General features: G+C 41.9%; 1 protein-coding gene across 6 annotated transcripts in view; it reads right to left on the reverse strand.

Moving 5' to 3' along the window:
* The window catches only part of spock3 (SPARC (osteonectin), cwcv and kazal like domains proteoglycan 3), an 818,297-nt gene that overhangs the window by 533,674 nt on the left and 259,660 nt on the right, over positions 1–24,963 (reverse strand). For all 6 annotated transcript variants that reach the window (XM_085962121.1, XM_085962113.1, XM_085962105.1 and 3 more), the window contains exon 3: positions 15,900–15,945. In XM_085962121.1, coding sequence (XP_085818247.1) covers positions 15,900–15,945 — 46 coding nt within the window. The remainder of the gene's footprint in view (positions 1–15,899; positions 15,946–24,963) is intronic.

A 24,963-nucleotide genomic window follows, 5' to 3' on the forward strand; every position in this document is an offset into this window, starting at 1 on the left:
TATATTTCTTTCATTCCCTCCTCAACATTAAATTGCTAGCTTTTACAGGCTCACCATAGCCAAAAGAATATTGGCTAACCAGTCAGAAACACCTTATAATACTTTTGGTACATCAGTACAATTTGCCTATGTGTTTACTCCCAAAAATAAGTTTCTACTTCAGGTTTGTGTAACTGGTTACTTAACATACACCCTTACCATTAAGCGTCATCAACAGAACATTACTTACCTCTTGCATGGTATTAATGTCCTAAAACTCTTTCTATGTTGGTATATTATTCATTAAGTAAGTTGATTAAAGTTAAAATTTGTGACATTTATAATAGAACCAACCATGAGCTACCCATATCATGCACTTGATTTTGTAAACAGCCAGGAATCGGCAGCATGTGGCAAGGATACTTCTTTAAATCTGCAGCAAGTGAATGTATTACTGTTCATAGCTCAGGTACGATGTAGATCAACTGTAATACTGTACAAGTAATCCTTGGCAGAACACACAGTACAATCTCAACAGCATCAAAAAATAGTTAGTATACTATATGCATGATAGAGTTAAGAGATTGTCTGGGTCTGAATTTAATTGTAATTTCTGATTTTTGTTTGAAATTTGATTAAATCAACTAATTAAAAATGCACAATCTAACTGTAGTGACATTTTTCTTTATTATAGTTATTTAAGGAGCTGTCTGACTATACAGCCTTACATTGTTTAAAATCAATGATGTACATTATTAGGTTATTGATTAATAAATTAACCACCGTACAAGTCGAACAATTACAACCTTTCAGCGGCATTTTAAACTTATAAAACAATACAGCACAACAAAAATGTTTGACATTTGGCATAATTGAAAGAAAAACAGGGGATAAAAGTTTTGCAAGTCAGCAGATTCCTTTTCACCAATCAAGATGCACAAGGAACACAAAGGGGGTCATTTTCACCTTCACCGCTGTTGGAGCAGATCACCTGCCCGTTATAGAAACATAGAAACTAGGAGCAGGAGTAGGCCATTCGGCCCTTCGAGCCTGCTCCGCCATTCAACAAGATCATGGCTGATCATCCAAACCCTAGCACCCGGTCCCTACACCGACTGCCATCCCACCCAAGCCCTATCCCCGTAACCCCACATATTTAATCCCCCCTAACACTAAGGGCCAATTTTTATCATGGCCAATCAACCTAACCCGCCTAATTGTCATTTCCACTGAATTCAACAGGTGAAAATTACCTCCAAAGAGACAGATTTTGTCAATCATATGTATGTACCCAACTACAGTTTTCTCTGCCAGTTGCCGATCTGCAACACGTTTAAATTTTCATATTATGCAACTGGGTGCACGTGTTCAGCATTGATAAATAATCCAATTTCTGCAACTGTGAAGCATGGAAAGAATATTTTGTCTACAATTTTTGTGTGTCCTCTGGCACCTTGCAGTGTACAAAGATCCCCTCCCCCCCCACTTCAAACCACAACATATTGGTCACATCAAATCATTGATATTATTTTGTGTGCATAAATTGCTTAATTAACAATCAAGTTGCCAGTTTCCAAAATTGGACTCATACTTCAACAATCAGGCCATTACATAAACAATGTAAATCACATTACACCGACATAGATACTGGATGTGTAAAACAAATGAATACATTTGGTACCGATCACTGCATCAAAAGATAGACTTGAGCCTGGTGGCACTGTGAATTTTCCAGATAATTGGATCAAATTGAAGTCAATGGGGCAGGAGGATAGGTACTTTGATTTTTTGGTGAAATCTGGCCAGTTTGTCTGGATTTTGTGTATTGTTTCTCAGCTTTTATTACATTCCTTCCTCTACAGTACTCTCTCTCATGCTACGCACAGGAGTTGGCTGAATATGATTAAGAACAACTTTTATTTACTGCTGAAGTCAAATAAGCAGACAAACAAAATAGTACATTTCCTATTAGTAACAGTCACAGATATTACATAATGTGCTTTTAAATTCTCTCCATGCTTCTTACATGTTTGTAGCACCAAAATTTAAGCCTCATGAACTGTAATATATGTGGGTAGAACAAATGAAGGACAGAGACACGATGAATTGCTAGTCCATGTGCTTGCTTTACTAGGCCAGAGCGAACTGAGCAGGCTCATACCAAACCATGTGATAATACATTACACTGCTTTCCCCCTTAAAAAATGTATTCCCCTCTCAAAAAAAGACTTGTATTTATATAGCGCCTTTCAGAACACCGAACGTCTTAAAGCGCTTTACAGCCAATTAAGTACTTGTGAAGTGCAGTCACTGTTGTAATGTAGGAAATACAACAAACTATGGTCCCACCTTTCCCAGCATTACATGTACCACATAACAAAACCTCTGGCTTTTATTCTTTTAAATGAACTACAAATCCAGTTTAATAACAGGTTTGCGGAGTCTTCCTGATCTCCTTGCAGAAGGTTTTGGTGTTAAACCAATTTTTGGGCTGTTTTGTTTTGGTTCCAAACTCAAAACTGATCTCGTTTCTATCTCAGACTTGTTTGAACCTGGTATTTTATTTACTGAAGTCTGAACGGAGTCAAACTTATGTATGTGTTCATGATCAAGTGGTTCACGATCATGTCTTGGTCCATCTCTAGCAGAGATCATTTGATTTACATGAACACTTTGTGTGAACTCAACTTGCCAGGGGGACGGAGAACACGAACACATGCGTTTTGCTTGAAACGGTGTTCTTTCTGATTGGTGTCAGAATAACGTTTCTGACTCAACTGTTTCTGTTGAACTGTTGAGGACAAATTCGGTTGAACAATACTCAATTGTGTTCTCAATCTCCTCTTCATCAAGAGTTCTGCTGTGGTATGTCCAGTTGTAGTGTGCGGAGTAGTTTTGTACTTCAGCAAGAAATTTGCCAAACGTTGCTTCATGCTGAGTCCTGAGCAACCCTGCAACACTTGCTTTTTGAGAGCTTCTTTCACTATTCTGAGTGACCTTTTGGCTGCTCCGTTTGAAGCTGGATGTCATAGTGGAACGAGAGTGTGTTTGATACCATTCTGTTTCATAAATTCTTGGAATAGATCAGAACGAAACTGAGAGCGATTGTCAGCTAAGTTATAACATGCAAAGATACCTAAATTCATCTATGTTCAGTTACAGTACTTGAACCAATGAGTTTCACTTCAATCCACTTTGAGTGACTATCTACAAGTACCAGGAAATAATCATTTGCTTTCTCACACATGTCTACATGTTCTCTTTGAAAAAGGTCTACATGTACATGACCAGGGTTGTAGAGGAGTTTTGGGTGGTTTGTTTCTGCAATTTTGGCAAACGCTGTATTTGCTCACAAGCAATTCAAGATCACTGTCCAATCCAGGCCAGTAAACAAAGCTTGTTGCAGTTGATTTCATACTGATGATAAATGGATGTTCAGTATGAAGTTTGGCTAGAATGCTATCTCTCAAAGAAGTAGGTACCACCACTCTCTTTCCCCACTTGATACAATTTGCTCACAGGACAATTCAGTATGACAGTTATGAAATGGTTTCAATTCTGTGTCCATACACTGATCAGTCCATCCATTCAAGGCATTTTCATACACTCTTCAGTACTGTGTCCTTTTGAATCTCATCTGCAATCACAGTAAAGTCTTTATCAAAGGCACCTAGCGTGAAAATAGCACCTTCACTCCCAACACGTGTCTTCATGTGGCAACCTGGACAAGGCATCTGTGATTGTGTTTTGCTTTGAAGTGCGATATTCAGTCGTATAGTCATATTGTGACAACAACACTGCCCAATGGTGCATTCTTGATGCGGCCATTGCAGAGATGGTAGATTTGGACCCCAATATTGCTAGGAGCAGTTTCTGATCGGGTATCAGTGTAAACTTTCTGCCGATCAGGAACTGTTGGAATTTCTTGAGTGCTTCCTTTTCAATTTGTGCGTAGTTTCTTTCACTCTGAGGGTTTGCGATGCGAACATGATCGGTTTCTCTTAGCTGTCATCCATTACATGGCTTATGACAGCTCCCACACTGTAGCTGGAAGCATCACACACTAACTTAAGCTCACACTGTGTCGTAGTGCACAAGTAGATCACCACTAGAGGGACTTCTCTTACAAGCGTCATAAGCTTCCTATCGCACTTTAGTACACTTCCACTGGACATCCTTCTTGAGGATATTGTGCATTGGAGCGAATATGGTCCCTAACTCAGGTAAGAAACGTGCACTGTACTGGACCATTCCAAGGAAAGATCTTAACTCAGACGGGTTCTGTGGCTTTGGAGCATTGATGACAGCATCAACCTTTTCCTTCAGTGGTTGCAAGCCATTTGCATCAACTTTCAGACCAATGTACACAACTTCGGGCTGCACAAAAGAAGTTGCTCCTTTTCAATTATACATTGTGCATTCAACCTTTGAAGCACAATATCTAACACTTCTAGATTTTCTTCCTCGCTGCTTGTTGCGATCAGCACATCGTCTTGATTGCATAAGCAATTTGGAACTCCTTTCAAAATCTTATTCATCGTAGCCTGGAAGATTTTGTGGGAGGACTTTACACCATGGTGGATGAGTACGACTTAAGAAACAGAAAAAATTAAAAAGAAAAGAATGCAATCTCCACCCAACAACAACAAACGCAGGATTAGCAAGCAGAAGTAGGGGAATAAGTGGCTGCACTTTAACCAAATAAAACATCTGATTACGAAGGCAGCGGTCCAACATACAAGCAGGGTCAGACCGAGAAACAGATCATAGAAGAATGCCATATTCAGAAGGCTAAAAGAAGCACAGATATACAAAGAATGTCCAACACTGCATCCGGCTTCCTGCACCCACCCCCCACCCCCCCACTCCGAAACAGAGACTGATTTCTTCTGACCTGAGATACCCCGCTAAGTAAGGAAAATTACCAATGCCGAACCCCACCCACATAGGATAACATTTCACCTGATGAACATTCCTGGCATATCACTGAGGCAGGGTATCAACTCTCAATATCCCTCCAACCCTCAATGATTACTGCCCTTCATATCCACACCCCCCTTGCCCTCACTGAGTAGAATGTCCCAAAATGCCCTCCCCCACCCCTCCACTAATGAACAGGATAACTGCACCAAACCCCACCAGCTCACTGAGCAGGATTTTGGGCCACAAGTCCCCCCGTCCACATCCAATGGCATTGCACCCCCGCACAAATGTTCCCTTGGTCCTCCCCCCACCCCTAACTCACCGAACACTTTCCAACATTGAAACAGAGAAATTTTAGCATAGAAGGAGGCCATTTGTGCTTGTACCGCTGTTCATCTGTATCCAACATATCTATCCCAATCAGACTCTTTCCCTGTATATATTTTTTTACATTTTTCTTCTCCAAATATTTATCAATTCCCTCATAAATCCCATGAGGCATTCCATATTTCAATCACACTTTTCAGAGAAAAACAATTTCTAACCTCCAGTATTTATTCTAAATGTATAACCAATTTCTACTGGTTCACTGATCAGTTGACCTTTTACTCTCTTAAATCCATCTAAAACCATCAACACTTCAATTGTATCCCCCTTAACCTCTTCTGATCTAGTGAATAAAGCCTTAGGCCGGGATTTTGCTTACCTAGGCAGGTCCGTGGAGGGCAACATCAGTGGCGGATCCCGACCCCACTGCTAGCTCCAGCCCGCTGTGTAAAATGAATTTTCCTTGATGGGACTGTTAAGCCCGCCTAGCCCGTTTCCCAGCCAATTAGAGGAAGCGGGTCTGGTGATGTCATTTGATGACACGTCATCAGCCGATTTCCTTAAAGGGACCATATCCAAATTTATTTTGACATTTGTGCGATCAGTGTTCTACATCATTGAGGTGCTGCAAACACTGACAATGACTGCACAGAGGCACAGGGCTGCACCCAGGCTCTCCTGTGACTCCCTCCATATGCTTATGGAGGGAGTCACAGCACACTGGGAGGTCCTCATCCTTTCCAAGGGGCGGAAATGACCTCCCCAGGAGATCAACACAGCCTGGTTGCACATTGCAGAGGAGGGCACAAGCAGGGATGTGGTCAGGAGGACCTGGGTGCAATGCCGCAAACATTTCAATGATCTCAGTAGATCACAAAACATTAGTACAAAGCCACACTCAACCTCATCCTGCTGTGCCTCTCCTCACATCCCCATCACTCTGCCTTCCCTACCCTACTCCTGCACATCCTTACTCACACCAACTTAATCTTGCATCTCCACCCATCCCTATCTGCATTATTACATCCCCATCTCATTGGCCACCCCGCACACTCACTCTCATCCTAGTGCAATCATACCAACTAACAACACAAAAGGGTAGGCACTTGGGTGTTATATGCAATGTTCATGTAAAGTTTCTGTTAATGTGGTGTCAAACATTGAAACCTTTATTTTATTTTCAGCACTTTGCGTTCTTGGACAGATTTGTGTGCACCTTTGGAAGTGGCTCAGTGAGTTGCAGTGAATGGTGAGACATAACGGTACCCACCGCAATGGTGAAGAGTGTGAAAGGAATGGCTTGGGAATTGTAGAGATGCTTTATGGTGTTGGTGTGAGGTGGTGCCAACCTGGTGCATCATGTGGCAGCCAGGGTGTACAGCGTCAAGTGAAGTAAATCTGGCCATGGGGAGGTCATCCCTGGCCTCCCGAGCAGCAATGTGGTCGGGTGCTGATGCCCTCTGTCCTGTGTAGCATCGGTGGTTGCGGAGAAGGTTGGTGGTGTTGTTAGTGCTGCTAGTGTGCCTAGTGCTGCTGGTGTTGGGGCTGATCATGGTGGGATTCTGAGGACCAAGGTGAGAGAGTATAAAGGGCACCCATGCTGATGGAATCGATGGCAGGTGAAGTTGAGATGACAGAAGCGATCTGTCAATGGTGAGAGAGGTAGAGGTCAGACTGGATGGAGACTTGTGTAAAGACTTGCAGCATGGTGAATCTGTTATGGAAATGCAGTGAGGAAGAGCCTGTGGCTGAGGGAAGATATCTTTGTAAGGTGAGAGCTTTTACTGTACATTTGAAGCTGTCAACTCAACAGCTAATTCAATGTCCACTGAACTCTCGCCTCAGCTTGACAGACAGTGAGGACTCAGTGAGTGAATGCGTAAAATCAAAAGGTGAGCTCAAATGTATTCTTAATGATCTCTAAACAAAGTCATAATTACCTGAATTAGGTCCCCTGCTGCTGCGTGTCATGTCTGCTCAGCACTGACAGACCCAACATTGGGAAAGGCGCGTGGTGGCGGGTTCACAGCGGGGTCCCGACCCGCTGGGGAAATAAAACTTTCCCACTCAACCCGCCACCGATCGTGCCCGCTGGCCCTCCGCAAAATTTCAGCCTTAGTTTTTCAAATATTTCATCATTTTAAACCCTCTTATCCTTGGTATAATCCTAGTACGTAAATCTATGTTGCACCTTTTGCAAGCTTAGAAAATCTAGGGCTGAAAATCCACGGTAACCACATTTTAGCATAAGTGCTAGACTGCACCTGTCTGAGACCTCTGGCATTGACCCTGCCAATGTTCATGGCGTCAGAGGAAGTTCCTTGATTTGGGTGCAAATGGCCGGCCCCCATAGGTTGGAAAATCAGACATCCTCTGCTGGGTCTGGGGTCAGGAGGTGGCAGATCTCCTTGGAAATAAATCCAAAGGGGGGAATTTTGCCAGCGCTCTGGGGGCGGGTTTGGAGGCAGGACTGCTGGCAAAATTGCAAAGATTGACAGCAGGTCCCGAAGCCTCTGTCAGCCCGCCTCCATACAATCTTCCCAAGTGTCGGGTCCCCGATTTGCGCAGGAAAGAGGTGGGAAGAGGACTATAGGCACTTAACTGCCTGTTAACAGGTAGTTAAGAGGCTTTTTTCAATTTTGACAGGTCGACGGTGGGCTTCCAGACGTCTGGACACCACGCCAGGGTAAGTGTGGCGTGCTGTGGGTCTACTGTAAGGTTTGTGCATTGATAACAGCTGCAGAAGTGGTGTGAAGGATCCAATGGTACACTGGTGAGTTTCAGAGGTAAGAAAATGTTGGGAAAATCATTTTTAATGTATTTAGTCTTTTCTGTAGGTAACAAGGTTTGAAGTGTTTGTGTAGTCCCACCTCATTGGGAGAACCTCTCTCACCAGTGACAGATCGCTTCTGTAACCTTACCTGCAGCTGCCACCTATTTTATCCTAAGCAGAGAGTAACTGGAGAGCCTGGGTACAAGGGCTCACCTTTGTACAGTGATTGGCAGTGGTTGCAGCACCTCAATGCTGTCAAACACGGCTTTCTCTTAATTGGTGGGCTTAACAAGGCCAATTGACGTAAAATTATGTCTGTGCGTCGGGCGTCATTGGGAGCGGGATCGGAACCCGCAAGTCAGCTGACCTGCTCCCAACTCGCACCGAAAAGTAAGATCCCTCCCAAAGTGTCCCCATTGGTTCCCTTTCTCTACTGGAGTCCAGGCTGCGACCCAGACCATATTTCCTCAGACTTTGCTTTTCAATGCTAATCAGCCCTACTCCCTTTTTTTTTTAAACTATTATTTTTATTTTTATGTGCCTATATAATTCTTTCCTATTTCCTTTGGCATTTGCTTCCAATCTTACACCATATTCCATTTTAGCATTTCTAATCTATTTTGTTTCCCCTCTATACTCAGCTTGATTTTCTTTGTATTGTTAGCTCTAGATTCATCATATGCTTCTTTTTTAAGTATCAACTGAATTTTTCTACTCATCCAAGGTTCTCCAGCTTTACCTACACCATGTTAGTCCTGTGGGATTATGTCTAGTTTGAACCCTAATCATTTCCTGTTTGAAAAAATTTCTATTGCTTGGTTACGGTCTTATCTGTCAATGTTGTCTTTCCAATGCACTTGCACTAGTTCCTTTTTATCTTACTAAAGGTTTTTTTCAATCAAGTACCTTTGTCTTTGACTGTTCTCCTTCCTTTAAATGTTATGCTGTGCTTGGCTGCTATCGATTTTGTGTGTGAACTCATTGGGTCGCCATCAAGCTTGAAATGAAAGCTTAATTTCTTAAGTTTTTCATTAGCAAACAACAACAACAACTTGCATTTATATAGTGCCTTTAATGTAGCAAACTGTCCCAAGGTACTTAACAAAGCGATATCAATCAAAACATTTTTGACACCAAGCCACAGAAGGAAAATCAGGACAGATGGCCAAAAGCTTGGTCAAAGAGGTAGGTTTTAAGGAGAATCCTAAAGGAGGAGAGAGATAGAGAGGCGGAGAGGTTTAGGGAGGGAATTCCAAAGCTTAGGGCCAAGGTAGCTGAAAGCGTAGCCATCAATGGTGGAGTGATTAAAATTGAGGATGCGCAAGGGATCAGAATTGGAGGAGCGCAGAGTTCTCAAAGGCTTGTAGGGCTGGAGGAGGTTACAGAGATAAGAAGGGGCGAGGCCATGGAGGGATCTGAAAACAAGGATGAGGATTTTAAAATTGAGGTGTTGTCGGACTGGGAGTCATTGTAGGTCAGCAAGCATGGATGATGGGTGAACAAGACTTGGGTCGAGTTAAGATACGGGAAGCAGAGTCTTGGATGAGCACAAGCTTATGTAGGGTGGAAGGTGGTAACAAAGGCGTTGATGAGGGTTTCAACAGCAGATGAGCTGAGACAGGGTCAGAGTTAGGCGATGTTACAGAGGTGGAAGTAGGCAGTCCTGGTGATGGAGTGGATTTGTGGTTGGTAGCTCACCTTAGGGTCAAACACAACACCAAGGTTTGGATTAGCTTCAAACTATTGCCAGGGATGGAAACGGTGGCCAGGGAATGGAATTTGTGGTGGGGACCAAAAATAATGGCTTCAGTCTTCCCAATATTTTGTTGGAGGAAATTTCTGCTCAGCCAATACTGGATGTCAGACAAGCAGTGTGACAAATCAAATTAGATATGAAAGATGCATGCATATATATTTCTAACTCATATCAAACTATTGCAATCTTTTTTTCAATAAATTTACTCCCACTGAACAGCGAAGTGGATATCATAGAGGCAATTTGACAAAAATCGCCCTCTTAGTGTGGCGCCTCACCCTCCATTAACACGTGTCTCGCGTTCAGGTGCATGTTCCCCAGGATTCTTTTACTATTAAAAGTAAATAAACAGAGCAATTTTGATAATGCATGTAGGAGACATGGGGAGTAATTTTATTAAATTATGCTCTCAACATGCAGAAGACCATGAGGAATATACTCCCAAACTCTCAATATGTACTCCCAGCAGGTGAGGTTCATACCAGGAAGATGATTTCATAAAATTACCCCTCAAGCCTCCTGCATGTTTGGTCAAAAATGACCTCCTTTCCCAGTTAGAAAAGTCAAAAAAATTCCCTATTCTAATTTTATGCATTTTAGGGATTTTACTTTATCTCAAAAGATAAGGAAAGGATGGATAAAAATGAAATATGCAGAATTTAAAACACAGGAAAAATTACTGCCTCATTTTGGGAATTTCCATGATATCTGCTCTGAATAATCAGCTGAATTGATGCTATGGTGGCCACTAGGGCAAATGCGTGTCACAGTAGCTGTTCAGTTTTTTGCAACACAATTTTCACAATATAACTTTTATTCAGTTTTTACTACTATAATTTTCCAAATAACTTTTTTTTAGTGGAAGACATGATCAGTGATAAAATTGGATGAAACACTTTCACGAACCTGATAAATCCCGATCTTAAATCAAAAAGGATTAAGATAAATTATAATTTTCTCTCACCAGGCAGTTCTTTTGGAAGAACATCCAGCCCATGCAGAGAGGTGCTTACATTTTTAATTTATTGATTATCTTCCTCAGAGCACAGATTAAATTATGTTATTCATTTCATCCTCTATCCTCCTTTAACAAAAAGATTACAACACAATAAACTAGTCCTAGGGCTTCCCTTCAAAAACATTAGAATTACACTAATTCTTTAACAGAAATTAGCTTTTTCCAAATGCTTCCTTCAGAAATGATATTTTTTGGGAACACTACCAATAAGAATTGAGTGCAGGTACAAAGAGTTCCACTATTGGGATGCTCAGCAACTTTTATGACTTGATTTTACAAAGACTTTATGTAGAGGAATGATTTACTCATAATTACTCACAATTGACTGAACTTGCTGGTACTCAAAATGCTCAACATAAATCATGTCACTATTGTCTAGCACCATTTTCCTTCTACGGACAAGGAGCCAAGTGAAATGAAACAAAAAGGAAGACATAACTGAAAGGCAGTAAAACCACACAAATACTGGCCTGGAATTTGTGGTTAGCAGCGAAGCGACGGCGATTGCCGCTGACATCGAAGAAAGCTGCCCACAAAGATCTCATGATCTCTATGGTGAAAACTTTAGCTTTCTCAACCTTAATTTGATTGTAGCGCTGTCAAATGGGGATCTCCAGCATACAGCAGCAGTGATGGCATCAAGCTGTCTAAGCAGCCAATCATGTTGAAGAATTCTCAGACAGGAAACCAGAAAATAAAAAGCAGCTTTTATCAATACTTGTTAAAAAATTTGAGAGAGAGCAAAGTAAAGATTGGGACATACACATGGGGTTAAGGTAGAAGCCCGAATATCAAACAAACTTTAAAAAAATATATTATTTAAAAATCTAGTAATTTTTACCATAATGGAGAAATTTGACATTCTGCAAATTTAATGGGCCAGTAATTCCGGTCCCAACGCGTGAGTACGGACGGTGTACTCACGCGTGGGCCCGTTGGAAGTGCTGGATTCCAGCATGCACAGCGCATGCGCGGGAAACCGGCATTTCCTCTCCATCGAACTAAGGGGTTAAGAGGTCCAACGCGTTGAACTTCCTTCGTTTAGACAGGTTTGCGCGTGTGCAAGGGCCTGAACTTTTTGGAAATGAAAAAAGGAGGCGTAAGCAGTGGATTCTTGAAGGTAAGTGGTCTATTATTTAAAATTATTACATTTTTTCCACAGCTTCATTGTTTTTTTTTTAAGGACTTTACAGTAAGGTAAGTTTATTTTTAGACCCGAATTCGTAAATTTCAAAAATGTTATTAATTGTTAATTGTTTTAAATAGTTTTTTAAAGTTATTTATAGTTTATTTAATTATTGGGATTTTTAAAAAAATTTTAATTAAAGTTAAACTAGTCTTTTGGGCGCCCGTACTTTTCATGAGTTTGACAGTCTTTACTATCAAACTCATGAATGAGTTTCCCCTCCCCTGATTGGCTGCAGAGTGCTCACCTGATCCCAGCCGGCACATCGCACTAACTACGCCGCTGGATCAGGTAAGCACATCGCGCCGGCATCTGAACCGGGCCAGTGACAGGAAATGCAAGCAGGCCCAGGCTTCAGATGTCAGCGCGCAGGGCGAGTGCAGATCGGGGGCTTGCACGCGCGGCAAGCCCCCGATCCTAATTTCTGGCACTTCAAACACTGACATTCTCTGTTGTTTGGCGAGTTCTTATACTCAAGGCTCACCAAACCTATTTCCAGAGCAGAAATCAGATGGCTGGTGCATCGGAGAATGCAGCAGCCATTCTGTCATCTCTGCCGTGGAGCTGCTGGAGCCTCTGGATCCCCAACGATTGAAGCCTGCTGGAAGAAACAAAGGTAAGAAAACTTTTCCTATCACTTTTCACTCATCCCACATACTTACCTCTCCACACTTGCACCGATCACTCACCTCCATAGCACACTTTTGGACCCCACTGACCCACTGCTCGCCTCACTGACCGTGGCGGGGTTTCCCGACATTGTGAAGCCCGCGCCTGGAAAAATGGGGATAATCCGCGTAACTACCTGTTAACAGGCAGTTAAGTGGCTGTAATCCCCTTCCCGCCTCCAGGAGACTGGACCCGGCGCGGGTCAGGTACCCGCCTCCTGGGAAGATGCCACAGAGGCGGGTTGGGGGTGGGGTGGGTACCTGTCCCCAGAATTTGCCATTTTCCCGGCAGTCTCACCTCCAAACCTGTCTCCCCAGGGCTGGAAAAATCGCCCCCTAGGTGTCAGGTGGGAGCATTTATTGTGCTTTCCATGCTGTGCAGTAATGATTTCGATCAGTGGCCACTGAACTTCCGCTTTAGGTTCCCAGATGTGGTTCCCGAGCTGCGTGATTCCCGTGATCATGCAGTGAAATTAGGTCGCCCGCCTCTGCTGTTCGGGTCGCGGCCGCGCTAGCAAACACGCCCGAGTAAAAGGTGCGAGGAGGCGGGATGAAGGCGGATTCTCGACCCGCTCCGCTTTATTTCAACTTTCATTCCTGACCTGCCTCCAATCCCGCATGCATGGCAGTAGGAAAATTCCAGCTGAAGTTTTTGGCAGTTCAATTGATTACACTGATTGCCGGCTATGGAGAGTTGCACATCGCAGCCTGTGGCAGAGCAGGGAATGACTGACCACAACCTCAGGAGTTCCGCATTTATCTGCGCATGTGCAAAATTCTGACGGTACGGTCAGTTTCAGAGGTGTAATGACAACAAACGCTGTCAGTTTCACTGTAACTACAACCGCAAAATCCGGGCCAATGTTTTTAAAAGAGTAAATTGTTATAATATATGCAAAAACAGTTACCTTGCTTGCTTGCAAACAGTCCCTAGCACATAATATAATAAAGGAATATTACAGAAAGAGAAAGGTGATTGTTATGCATATATGGAGCCTATATATTTTGTCGAGAATGCCAGATGTACAGATATGTGGGATTATTTTGGTCAAAGGGTGAAAACAGGCATTAAATAGGTGTTGTGCTTATAAGACACGCCTGTTTGAATGTCTGGTTTTAGCATGCAATTTTGGACCTATTTTCTGATTACCATAATGAACCTGCCTGAAGGTGCTAAAACAGACACCTGCAGGTTTAGCACTTGAGCGCTGATTAGGCACAATTTTTGTGGAACCATATACAGGAAACTCTCGATTTACCAGCACCAAAATAACCAGAAATCTCTGTTAACCGGCAAAATTCAGGAGTAGGTTCAGGTAAGCTTTACTTCATATTAGTGGCTGTTCCTAGATTTGTGGCTGTGTAATCGGGGTTCCTGCACTTGTTGCTAAGCAACAGGGGTGCTTGGTCTGTGGCCGGGGTTCCTGCAGCTGTTGTTAAGCAACAGGGAAGCCTGGATTTGTTGCTGTGTAGGGAGCTCTCGTACCTTTTAACTATACCTCTCTGTAATCCGGTCTTTTTGATAAACCGGCACCACGCCGGTCCCATCGGTGCCGGATAAAAAAGAGTTTCCTGTATGTGGGTTCTACTCAACCACATCCACTGAAGGTGTGGCGTGGGCTGGCTGACACACAGTGGCAGTTTTCAGGATGGTTTAGGGGCCGAGTGAGAGGGCGCACAGGTTCTCGGACGTGGCACTGGTGGTCCTGGTGGAGGAGGTCCAGAAGAGGAGGGATGTCCTGTACCCGCAGGGAGGAAGGAGTCCACCTCGCCCTCCTGTCCCTCTCCACTGCAGCAGCGGGTGCTTCTCTACCTGGCCTCATGTCTTCCTCCCATTCCTCCTACAGACCAAGGGGGACCCCTAGCTAGATGCCCATGACCAAGCACTCCCTTTCTTCTGGGACTCCTATAAAGCATCCAATAAAGTAGAGTAGCACAGCACTCTTTTTAGGTAAGATCTCAGAGAATTTCCGCAATAAATATTGATAGAGTGTTGGTGAAGTCTTGACAAAGTGTACCAGAAAGTCTTCAAACCTCCAGCAGCAAGTGAACCATAAAAGGTGCTATAATTTAAGTAGTGCTCGAAATCCTCAGCAATGACTTGTTTACTTCCAATCAGCTGGTCACTGTTAGGAAAGGGCGTTAGGTCAAGCGCTATCCACCAAAATGCAGTGCAGCCTCTTTAATAAGCGCTAGCAGGCAATTTAAGTGGTAATCAGCCCCATAACAATCCTCCAGGCAACCGTTCCTAGCGCAAGCTTCAACTCCTTTACCAAGATGGCTTCTTGCCCTAAAAGCTGTCTAAACCACCATTTCAGCTCAAGACCCCATCTTGGCCAACTTGGAGGCTCTTTAGTGCCTGAAGGAACCATTGAAAATCACCCATATTGCATATAGGCTCTGGATGGTTGTGAAGGAAGAGTAAAGAAAAAGCACACACTGAAACTCATTTTTGGTGGACACACTAATGATCCCCACTGTTAAGGTATATAGATAAAATTAACCCAATTTAGAGAAATAATAAACAAATACTGAGTGTTGTCTTCCAGCAAACTGCTAACATAATAATTCACATATATATAGTTCATAAGATCTGTAGAGGTCTTAAAAGAACAAGGCAATATTTTCAAAGTGATGCTTTGCAATTTATGACTTTTATGAAGAAACCTATTGAAATTTTCCACTGAACTTCAGAGCTACTGCCATGGATTTAATTTGAATTCTTCCAATCTGCATGTGCTAGTACATTAAAATCTTCTCTAACATGTTGTGCCATTGGCAAATATCTGCACCAGCGATACAGGGTTCAGTGGAACAAAAACATAGCTTCTGTACAAGAGAATATTGATCTGAAGCATAATAGTGTAACCACGAATCAATTTTTACAAATGGTTTTTCACTGGTTGGTGCTACATATAACTAGTAGCAGCATTTGGTTTACATATTACTATTAAATGCATCTGCTATATGCGTAACAAAGCCAAAACTCTTAAATGCATTTCACCAAAAAATTAATAGCACTATTGGTTAAAATTTTTAACTTCAATGTCATATCTACCTATATATTGGCTGTGTTTCCGTCATCAAGGTTATTTTTTTTTTTAAACACAGATTTTAAAAACTGAGTGATTTTCTTCAGAACATGCAAACATATTAAGCAAATTGTATTTCGTCAAAAGAACATTGCAAAACAGTATTTTTTAGATTGAAAACTCAGATTTTGATATATGAAATTAATTGTGATCTTCAAGTGATTTTTGATATAGTACCTTGGTCCAAATGTCTGCCAGTGTTCCAGCTCCTGAAATAGTCATCCTGAAAAAGTACAAAAAATATTTAATCTGTTTTTGTGAGCTATTAATGTTTTAACCTTCTTGTGAATAAATAATAACACATTCACAATTGAAAAATAAATACAAACCTCAACCTCCTGCAAGGGCAAGCATTAGAAACAAGAAAAAACATCAAGTTAAATAACAAATTGGTAAAATCAATTTTGTCAAAAATATAAATGAAACATAATTGCCTCTAAGTTACATTCTAAGATGCAATATCAAAATCCTTTCCCAAGCACAGCATTGAAACATTACCACTTTCTAAGTTAAACCTATTTTATATGCTTCCAATGTTAAACATGAGCACATCTTATGACATGAAAGTGTTTATGTCTCTGGAGTGGGACTTGAACCCACAATCTTCTGACTCAGAGGCAAGGGTACTGGCAACTGAGCCACAGCTGACACAATTGGCATCAATAAAGTCATTATTATTGTGATTATGCTTTTTTCATTTTATTATTCCTTAAATTGTTTTACTTTTCACCATTTAAAAAAATTAGGATAGACTTTTCAATTAATTTCATTTTTTTTGTTGACCAAGTGTTGCTTTTGTTATTTGCCTTAACTTAGTCAGTAATAAGGATTTGAACATAAGAGGTGACATAACATGCTCTATTGAGAACATATAAAAGTAAAATATCTGTTGAAAAACTTCACTAAACCAGATTTCAAATTTACATTTTATTATAGGCAATACAAAAAGAATTTGAAATATAGTGTTCCACTTTTATGAAGCTAAATAACACCCTACATGTGACAAAATGGTCACTTTTTAAAGATATCATAGCACACGTATAAATTTACCTGTGAAATTATTTCTGACGCAAGTTTAGACTATAAACATCTGAGTTTTGCACTTCCGGCATCCCCTCTTAGTATCAAGCATTCTTAGAGATGGTTATGAAATGGCCAACTCCTTCTACTTTTTTGCACAAATGTGGTTTACACTTAACATTAAAGGAGTGCTCCTTGCTGCAATAATACATTTTTATATGTTCTCACACCACCCATCTTAATTGTATTTCTAAGTGAGAGGGGCACCTCATACTGAATTTCAGCAATGGACTTTGAACGTGAATCACCAGGAGTGCAAGTATGACTGCTGAAACATATTTTACAAAGGACTATTACAGCCTGCAAAGACAGGAGACGTTTCATCCTCTCTAGTGTGAATCACTGGGATTTACGACAGATCCCAAAGGTGAATAGAGGTTGTTCTAATCCACCACGTCACCCACTTACTCCAAACTCATACATTTGTATTCTTATGCTATTCTAAGTTTCATATAACCTTTCCACTTTTAAGGTTTACTTTTCAGCTTTTCTAACCCTTGATTCACAAAATTAGATTTCTTGTTCCAAATAGACAGTGGGAGTTAACCCCCCACCACTGTTGTCCAGTGCTACTTTATACTAAAGTCCAGATGGTGAGAAAAAAAAGTCAGACCATGTCACGAAACAACGATAGTTCATTTTCCATTGATCAACCAATGGTCTTATTGCAGCTGTTAATTCACTTTAGATTTTACTTCTGACAGCATGTTAAAAACTTTGCTAAATATCACCCATATTGGAAAGATGCTTTCAAAACTATCAGTTAAATAGACACATTCATATATCTTTACACTTGTGAACACTTAGGCTTCAAAAATAAAAATGTACTTCCACAAGAGACCATTTCATCAATAACATTATTTCATATAATCTTGTTATTTTTTTTAAAAATGAAACAAAAATGCATTGTTATACTATATTTTATTTAGTTACATTTTTTACCTTCCCCTCCATAGTTTTTCTACCACTCCTCTCCTAAAGGCATTGACTGCCCAGTGAGTACATTTCCAAGGATGCTGGTTGCTCTCGAGTACATTGCTCAAGTACTTTATATGCGATCGACGAGAACATGCATGTCAATTCAATTAGAGGGTAGGGGCATCACAGCCAGATCTGATCCTGTCCATACGTAAAATTCAGGAATATTCAGCATGGGTTATTGGACAAGATGACCCATTGCTCAATTCTTGCTCCCTAACCTAAATGTAGTACACTTATCAGCTAACTCAGCATAGACCAGCAATTGAACATAGGACCTCCCTGGTCCATATGGCGCAGTTACTTACAGTGTTAACCAATTAAGCCATTGGAGAGAATTAACATAGTAATTACACTTAATGGAAATTCCAATTGTAGCAAGTAGCTCGTTTCAACTGGCTACCCACTACAGCTGGATATCGAAACATATACAAATGCTTCAAATTGAAACTGGTTCATAACTGCAATTCATTTCACCCAGATTAAATAGAAATTGATCAGACGAGAAGGTGCATCACCTTCCCTAGCAACAGGCTGACCCAGTACCCAAACTAATTGCTCTACAAGTTCCTGTATTAATTTAAATCCCAGTACACGGTAAATAAAGTATAAATGTTGTTGTTGTAGATTGAGTCTTGAGATTGAGATAAAAAACTGATGTGATTTTTTTAAAGCGTGGGCCAGCAAATGAATATAAAACATAATACTGAAAGCATTCTGTGCATGCTACATCATAGAAGTTTCTGGCAGTTTAAAAAATGTAAGATCACTGAATAATTATAAATGAGAAAAGCTTCTTATTTCACCAATCCAGCAGTCCCACATTTCACCAATTGCATCATCTAATTGCTTCTTAAAGGATTCCAGGGTATTTGCTTTTCTACTCTATCTGGAAGTCCATTCCATGTGCCACTCTCCCATGCAAAACCAATTCTTTGGCAAACTGTGGAAAAGAAATAGGCTCTAAATTCTTTTTCAGCATTTCTCAAAGTGGTTAAGTCACATACCCTACCCTAGAAACATAGAAGATAGCAGCAGGAGTAGGCCATTTGGCCCCTTGAGCCTGCTCCGCCATTCAATGAGATCATGGCTGATCATCCAAATTCAGTACCCTGTCCCTGCCTTCTCCCCATATCCCTTGATCCCTTTAGCCTTAAGAAATATATCTAACTCCTTCTTGACTATATTTAATGAATTGGCCTCCACCGCCCTCTGTGGTAGAGAATTCCACAGGTTCACCACTCTCTGGGTGAAGAAATTCCTCCTCATCTCTGTCCTAAAAGGCTTACCCCTTATCCTTAGACTGTGACCCCTGGTTCTGGACTCCCCAGCCATCAGGAACATCCTTCCTGCATCTAGTCTGTCTAGTCCTGTAGTCCTGTTAGAATTTTAGAAGTTTCAATTAGATCCCCTCTCATTCTTCTAAACTCCAGCGAGTATAAGCCCAATTGACCCAATCTCTCCTCATACGTCATTCCTGCCATCCCAGGTATCAGTCTAGTGAATCTTCGCTGCACTCGCTCCATGGCAAGAACATCCTTCCTCAGATAAGGCGACCAAAACTGCACACAAGACTCAAGATGTGGTCTCACCAAGGCCCTGTACAACTGCAGCAAGACATCCTTGTTCCTGTACTCAAACCCTCTCGCTACGAAGGCTAACATACCATTTGCCTTCTTAACCGTCTGCTGCACCTGCATGCTTACCTTCAACGACTGATGCACAAGGACACCCAGGTCTCGTTGCACTTCCCCTTCTCCCAATTTTTTGCCGTTCAGATAATAATCTGCCTTCCTGTTTTTGCCACCAAAGTGGATAACCTTGCATTTATCCACATTCTACTGCATCTGCCATGCTTCTGCCCAATCACCCAACCTGTCCAAATCATACTGGAGTTTCTCTGCATCCTCCTCACAGCTCACACGGCCACCCAGCTTTATGTCGTCTGCAAACTTGGAGCTATTACATCTAATTCCCTTGTATAGATCATCATTTATATATATTGTGAATAGCTGGGGTTCTAGGACCGATCCCTGCGGTACCCCACTAGAGTCACTGCCTGCCAATCGGAAAAAGATCAGTTTATTCCAACTCTTTGCTTCCTGTCTGCCAACCAGTTCTCTATCCAAGTCAGTACCTTGCCTCCAATCCCATGTGCCTTAAATTTACACGCTAATCTCTTATGCGGGACCTTATCGAAAGCCTTCTGAAAGTCCAAATACACCACATCCACTGGTTCTCCCTTATCTATTCTACCAGTCACATCCTCAAAAAATTCCAGTAGATTAGTCAAGCACGATTTACCTTTTGTAAATCCATGTTGACTTTGTCCGATCCTGTCACTGTTTTCCAAGTGCTCTGCTATTACATCTTTTATAATGGACTCTAGCATTTTCCCCACTACCGATGTCAGGCTTACCGGTCTATAATTCCCCGTTTATCGCTCTACCACCTTTTTTGAATAGTGGGCTAACATTAGCTACCCTCCAATCCATGGGAACTGTTCCAGAGTCTATCGAATTTTGGTAGATGACCAGCAATGCATCTACTATTTCTAGGGCCACTTCCTTAAGGATGTAGAGTATCAGGCCCTGGGGATTTATCGGCCTTTAATCCCGTCAATTTCCCTAACACCATTTCCCTACAAATACTGATTTCTTTCAGTTCCTCCCTCTCCTTAGACCCTATGTTCCCCGGCATCTCTGGGAGGTTATTTGTGTCCTCCTTTGAGAAGACAGAACCAAAGTATGTATTTAATTGGTCTGCCATTTCTTTGTTCCCCATTATAAATTCCCCTGATTCTGACTGCAAGGGACCTACGCTTGACTTCACCAATCTTTTGCTCTTCACATATCTATGAAAGCTTTTACAGTCAGTTTTTATGTTCCCTGAAAGCTTACTCTCATACTCTATTTTCCCCCTCTTAATTAATCCCTTTGGCCTCCTTTGCTGAATCCTAAACTGCTCCTAATCCTCAGGTTTACTGCTTTTTCTGGCCAATTTATATGTCCTCTCCTTGGATCTTATGCTAGCCCTAATTTCCCTTGTTAGCCACGGTTGAGTCACCTTTTGTGGGTTTTTTCTGCCAAACAGGGATGAACAAATTCTGCAGTGCATCCATGCGATCTTTGAATGTTTGCCATTGCCTATCCACCGTCAACCCTTTGAGTAACATTCCCCAATCAATCCTACCCAACTCGCGCCTCATACCATCGTAGTTTCCTTTATTTAAATTCAGGACCCTAGTCTCCGAGTCAACTACTTCACTCTCCATCTTAATGAAGAATTCTATCATATTATGATCACTCTGGCCCAAGGGGCCTCACACAACAAGATTGCTAATTAATCCTTTCTCATTACATAATACCCAGTCTAAGATGGCCTGATCTCTAGTTGGTTCCTCGACATATTGGTCCAGGAAACCATCCCGTATACACTCCAGGAATTCCTCCTCCACAGTATTGTTACTAATTTGATTAGCCCAATCTATATGTAGATTAAAGTCACCCATGATAACTGCTGTGCCCTTACTGTACGTGCCTCTAATTTCCCATTTAATGCCATCCCCAACCTCCGCATTACTGTTTGGGGGGTCTGTATACCACTCCCACTAACGTTTTCTGCACCTTGGTATTTCTCAGTTCTACCCATACAGATTCCACATCATCAGATCTAATATCCTTCCTTTCAATTGTGTTAATGCCCTCTTTAACCAGCAATGCTACCCACCTCCTTTTCCTTTTTGCCTATCTTTCCTAAATATTGAATACCCCTGGATGTTGAGTTCCCAGCCTTGGTCTCACCCTGGAGCCATGTTTCCATAATCCCAATCATATCATATCCGTTTACCTCTATTTGTGCAGCTAATTCATCCATCTTATTACGAATGCTCCTTTCATTAAGACACAAGGCCTTTTGGCTTGTTTTTTTAACACTCTTAACCTTTTAAAATTATTATTTACTGTGGCCATGTTTGATTTAAACCCTTGATTTCTCTGACTGCCACCTTTGTCAAAGAGGAGAGAGCTGAGGATCTGGCCACAATTATGCAATCCTCCTTAAACATGCAAATTTTGCTGAGAGACTGTAGAGTAGCCTATGTAAAAACTGTGTTCAAGAATGAGGCAAGGATAAGCCAGGCAACTATAGTCCAGTTAGTTTAACATCAGTTGTGGGTAAACTCTTAATGGTTGAAATTGGTCTTTAGCGATTATGCAAAATGAGTGATAGCAGACGAGCAGCCAGTTTTACATCCAGCCCAATTTTGTTTTCCGTTGAGGTCAAATTGGCGAAGGCCAATTTCACCTGCGTTAAGTCTATGGCCTGGATATTAATCCCTCCACGATGGGCAGGAGAAGGTCGGTGTGAAGGGTTGCAATCTTAAAATCAGGGAACACATCCCAATCCTCCACGAATGAGCCAGTTGCTATTTTTACAGCTGGGGGTCTTAAGCCATGCAAGTATTCCTTCTTGGTGACGGGTGCAATTGGGAGCCTGATTTAAACTTAACTGCTGCAGAACGGTTTTCCCAGAGCTCAGGAAACCTGGCAGCCAAAGGGAGGCAGGAGCTGCCAGCTCCAGAGGGCAAGTGTTTTTTGTAGAAATCCTTGTGGGCCAGGATGAGAAGAGCTCCACCCAAACCCTTAGGAAGCTTTCAGCCGCCCTTCTGCGATTGCAGTCTTTCTCTCTAGGACACAAACCAGAAATTGGTTTACATTGAATGCAGTAGACACGTGCCTACTGGATTCAGGATTAGCAGATCTACATGGGACCTACCCAGCCATCCTTAAAGGGTCGTTGAAGACGGCGACCAAAAATGCAAGTTTTCTAAAAAAAAATACTTGCCCTTAATGTGGAGCTGGGAAGAGCAGGACTGCTGCTCACAGTTCCACATTTAATCCTCTAGTCGGTGCCAGCCACCTGATTGACTCACCTTAGGTCCTCAGCTGGTGTCTCAAATGGCTGGTGTTGCTGCCCCCCATGCGACCAGCAAGCTGCTTCTGGGGCCACAACTAGCGCTTACAGCTCGCTAGTATAAACAAATGAGGCCAGTGGACAAATCCTACATAATCCTACTGCCGGACACTTTAGGCACATGTAGCCATTGTATCCGGATCATGCCCTGATTGAGGTGCAATCCAATTTCTAGGCCAATGTATTTGAATTTTCAAGTGGTGTTCAATAAGGTGTCAGACAAGAGGCTTGTTAAAAAACTTCAGGCATATAAAAGGAAATGCAGCAGCATGGATAGAAAGTTGATTATCGGACAGGAAATGGGGGTAATTTTTACCTTCACCACTTTACTGGCAGAGCAGATTGCCCGCTCATTATAGAACCTTCACTGTTTTCATTTGCAAATAAGTAATGAGCAATAATGAACTCTTCTTCCATTTTTACTGCTACTGGGAGTTATGCTCTCATGTTAAAACTTTGCTAATTTAAATTAGGGAGTGAAGGAAAGCGTAAATTACCTGTTAACAACTGTCAAAGGCTTGTTAAAGAACCAGTCTGAAAAAGCTGTGAAAAATTGACCAGGGGGAGGGGTTATAAGCAAAAAGTGAATCCTAAACTCATTGCAATTATATAAACACGATCTCAAAAGAATAAGCACAGCTAGCACTTATTGTTTAATAAATCTAAATATAAAACTGTCCTATATCAATACAATGCATTAGATCCTTCAGATGTGTTCTAGAGAACTGTTATGCTGTGACTGGGTCAGGGACCCACCGCTAATATTCAATATTCCCATCCCTGGCATTTGGGACGGGGGCATGGCAGGCGCAAAGCACTGAACCTAAGTTCTACCCTGCCATATTTCCAACAGTACAAGGATGCCACCAAAATTTCTACCCTTGTATTTCGGTTCATCTCTTAGTTCAAGGGAAATGCACAAAAAATAGCAACAGATGGAACTTGAGTAGTACTGTGCACATGAGACAACTGATGTCTGACTTGTTCTAGAGGATGTGCATTTTCTTCAGTTTAAATAGGCATTATCTTACCATATTTAAGAAAACTTTGGCACAGCATGCCAGATCGTCATTAGCTGCAATACGAAGCAAAACAGTCATCTATCTCGGAGATTTGTTGCTCATTAAAAGATGCAATTAAGCTTGCTTTGGAGTTGCAAAGAAATAATTAAAATTTTCAAAAAATTAAATCAGTAAACAAGGCCACGGATTGAGGGCCTTCTTAGTAATTTGGCATGACTCTCATATTGTCTGCTTTCAGACTGAGCTAAGCAATAGGTTTGGCAACTAACTGCAAAATATAATGGCCCAGAACTTGGTGTCGGGGGCTTGCCGCGCGTGCAAGCCCCCAATGTGCACTTACCCGGCGCGTCGACATCTGAAACCTGGCCCGCAGTGGATTTCCTGTCAGTGGCCCGGTTCTGATGTCGGCGCGCTGTGCTAACCTGACCCAGCGGCGTAGTTAGTGCGATGTGCTGGCTGGGATCAGGTGAGCACTGTTCAGCCAATCAGGGGAGGGGAAACTTCATTCATAAGTTTGAGAGTAAGAACTGTCAAACTCATGAAAAGTACTGCACCCCAAAACACTACTTAAACTTTAAATAAAATTTTAAAAAACATCCCAATCATTAAATTAAGTATAAATAAGTTAAAAAAAATAATTTAAACAATAATTTTTTTTGTTGAAAAAAATGAATAAATAAATCTATATATATAAAGTGGCTCTTCTGTCTGTCCCGATGTCTGTCCCGATGTCTGTCTGTCCCTCCGTGTTCTATACGTTTGAAAGTTACAGAGCGTACCGACGCGCGCGTCACCTCAAAAGAAAGCTTGCGATTCCGGACCGGTCATAGGCGTATTTACGTTTCGGCCGGACAAAAATCCCGCCCGCGGTATCCCAAAAACGTTCAGCGTTCCGCTCATTAGCATCTCATTAGCGACCGTGTGACGTCGAGGTCCACCAATCGGACGGCGGGTTCCTTCCTACAGTTGAGTGTCGAGTGACTCGACGATTGACCAATCCTACGCTTCGGTGACCTGACCGGTCGACCAATCGGTGCGTGTGTGGGCGGGCCTTATCCTTCTGAACCAAGGTGAGTGGACGCCATCTTGATTTTTCACAATTTTTCCCCCCACACTTTCTGTGTGTTAGGGAACTAAGGTAAATATTTTAATGATGTGTTAGGGAATTAAATAACAATTTAATAGGG

This window comes from Somniosus microcephalus, chromosome 2 (assembly GCF_052327205.1).
Source record: "Somniosus microcephalus isolate GS21.2 chromosome 2, FLI_Smic_1.0, whole genome shotgun sequence".
Classification (NCBI taxonomy): domain Eukaryota; kingdom Metazoa; phylum Chordata; class Chondrichthyes; order Squaliformes; family Somniosidae; genus Somniosus; species Somniosus microcephalus.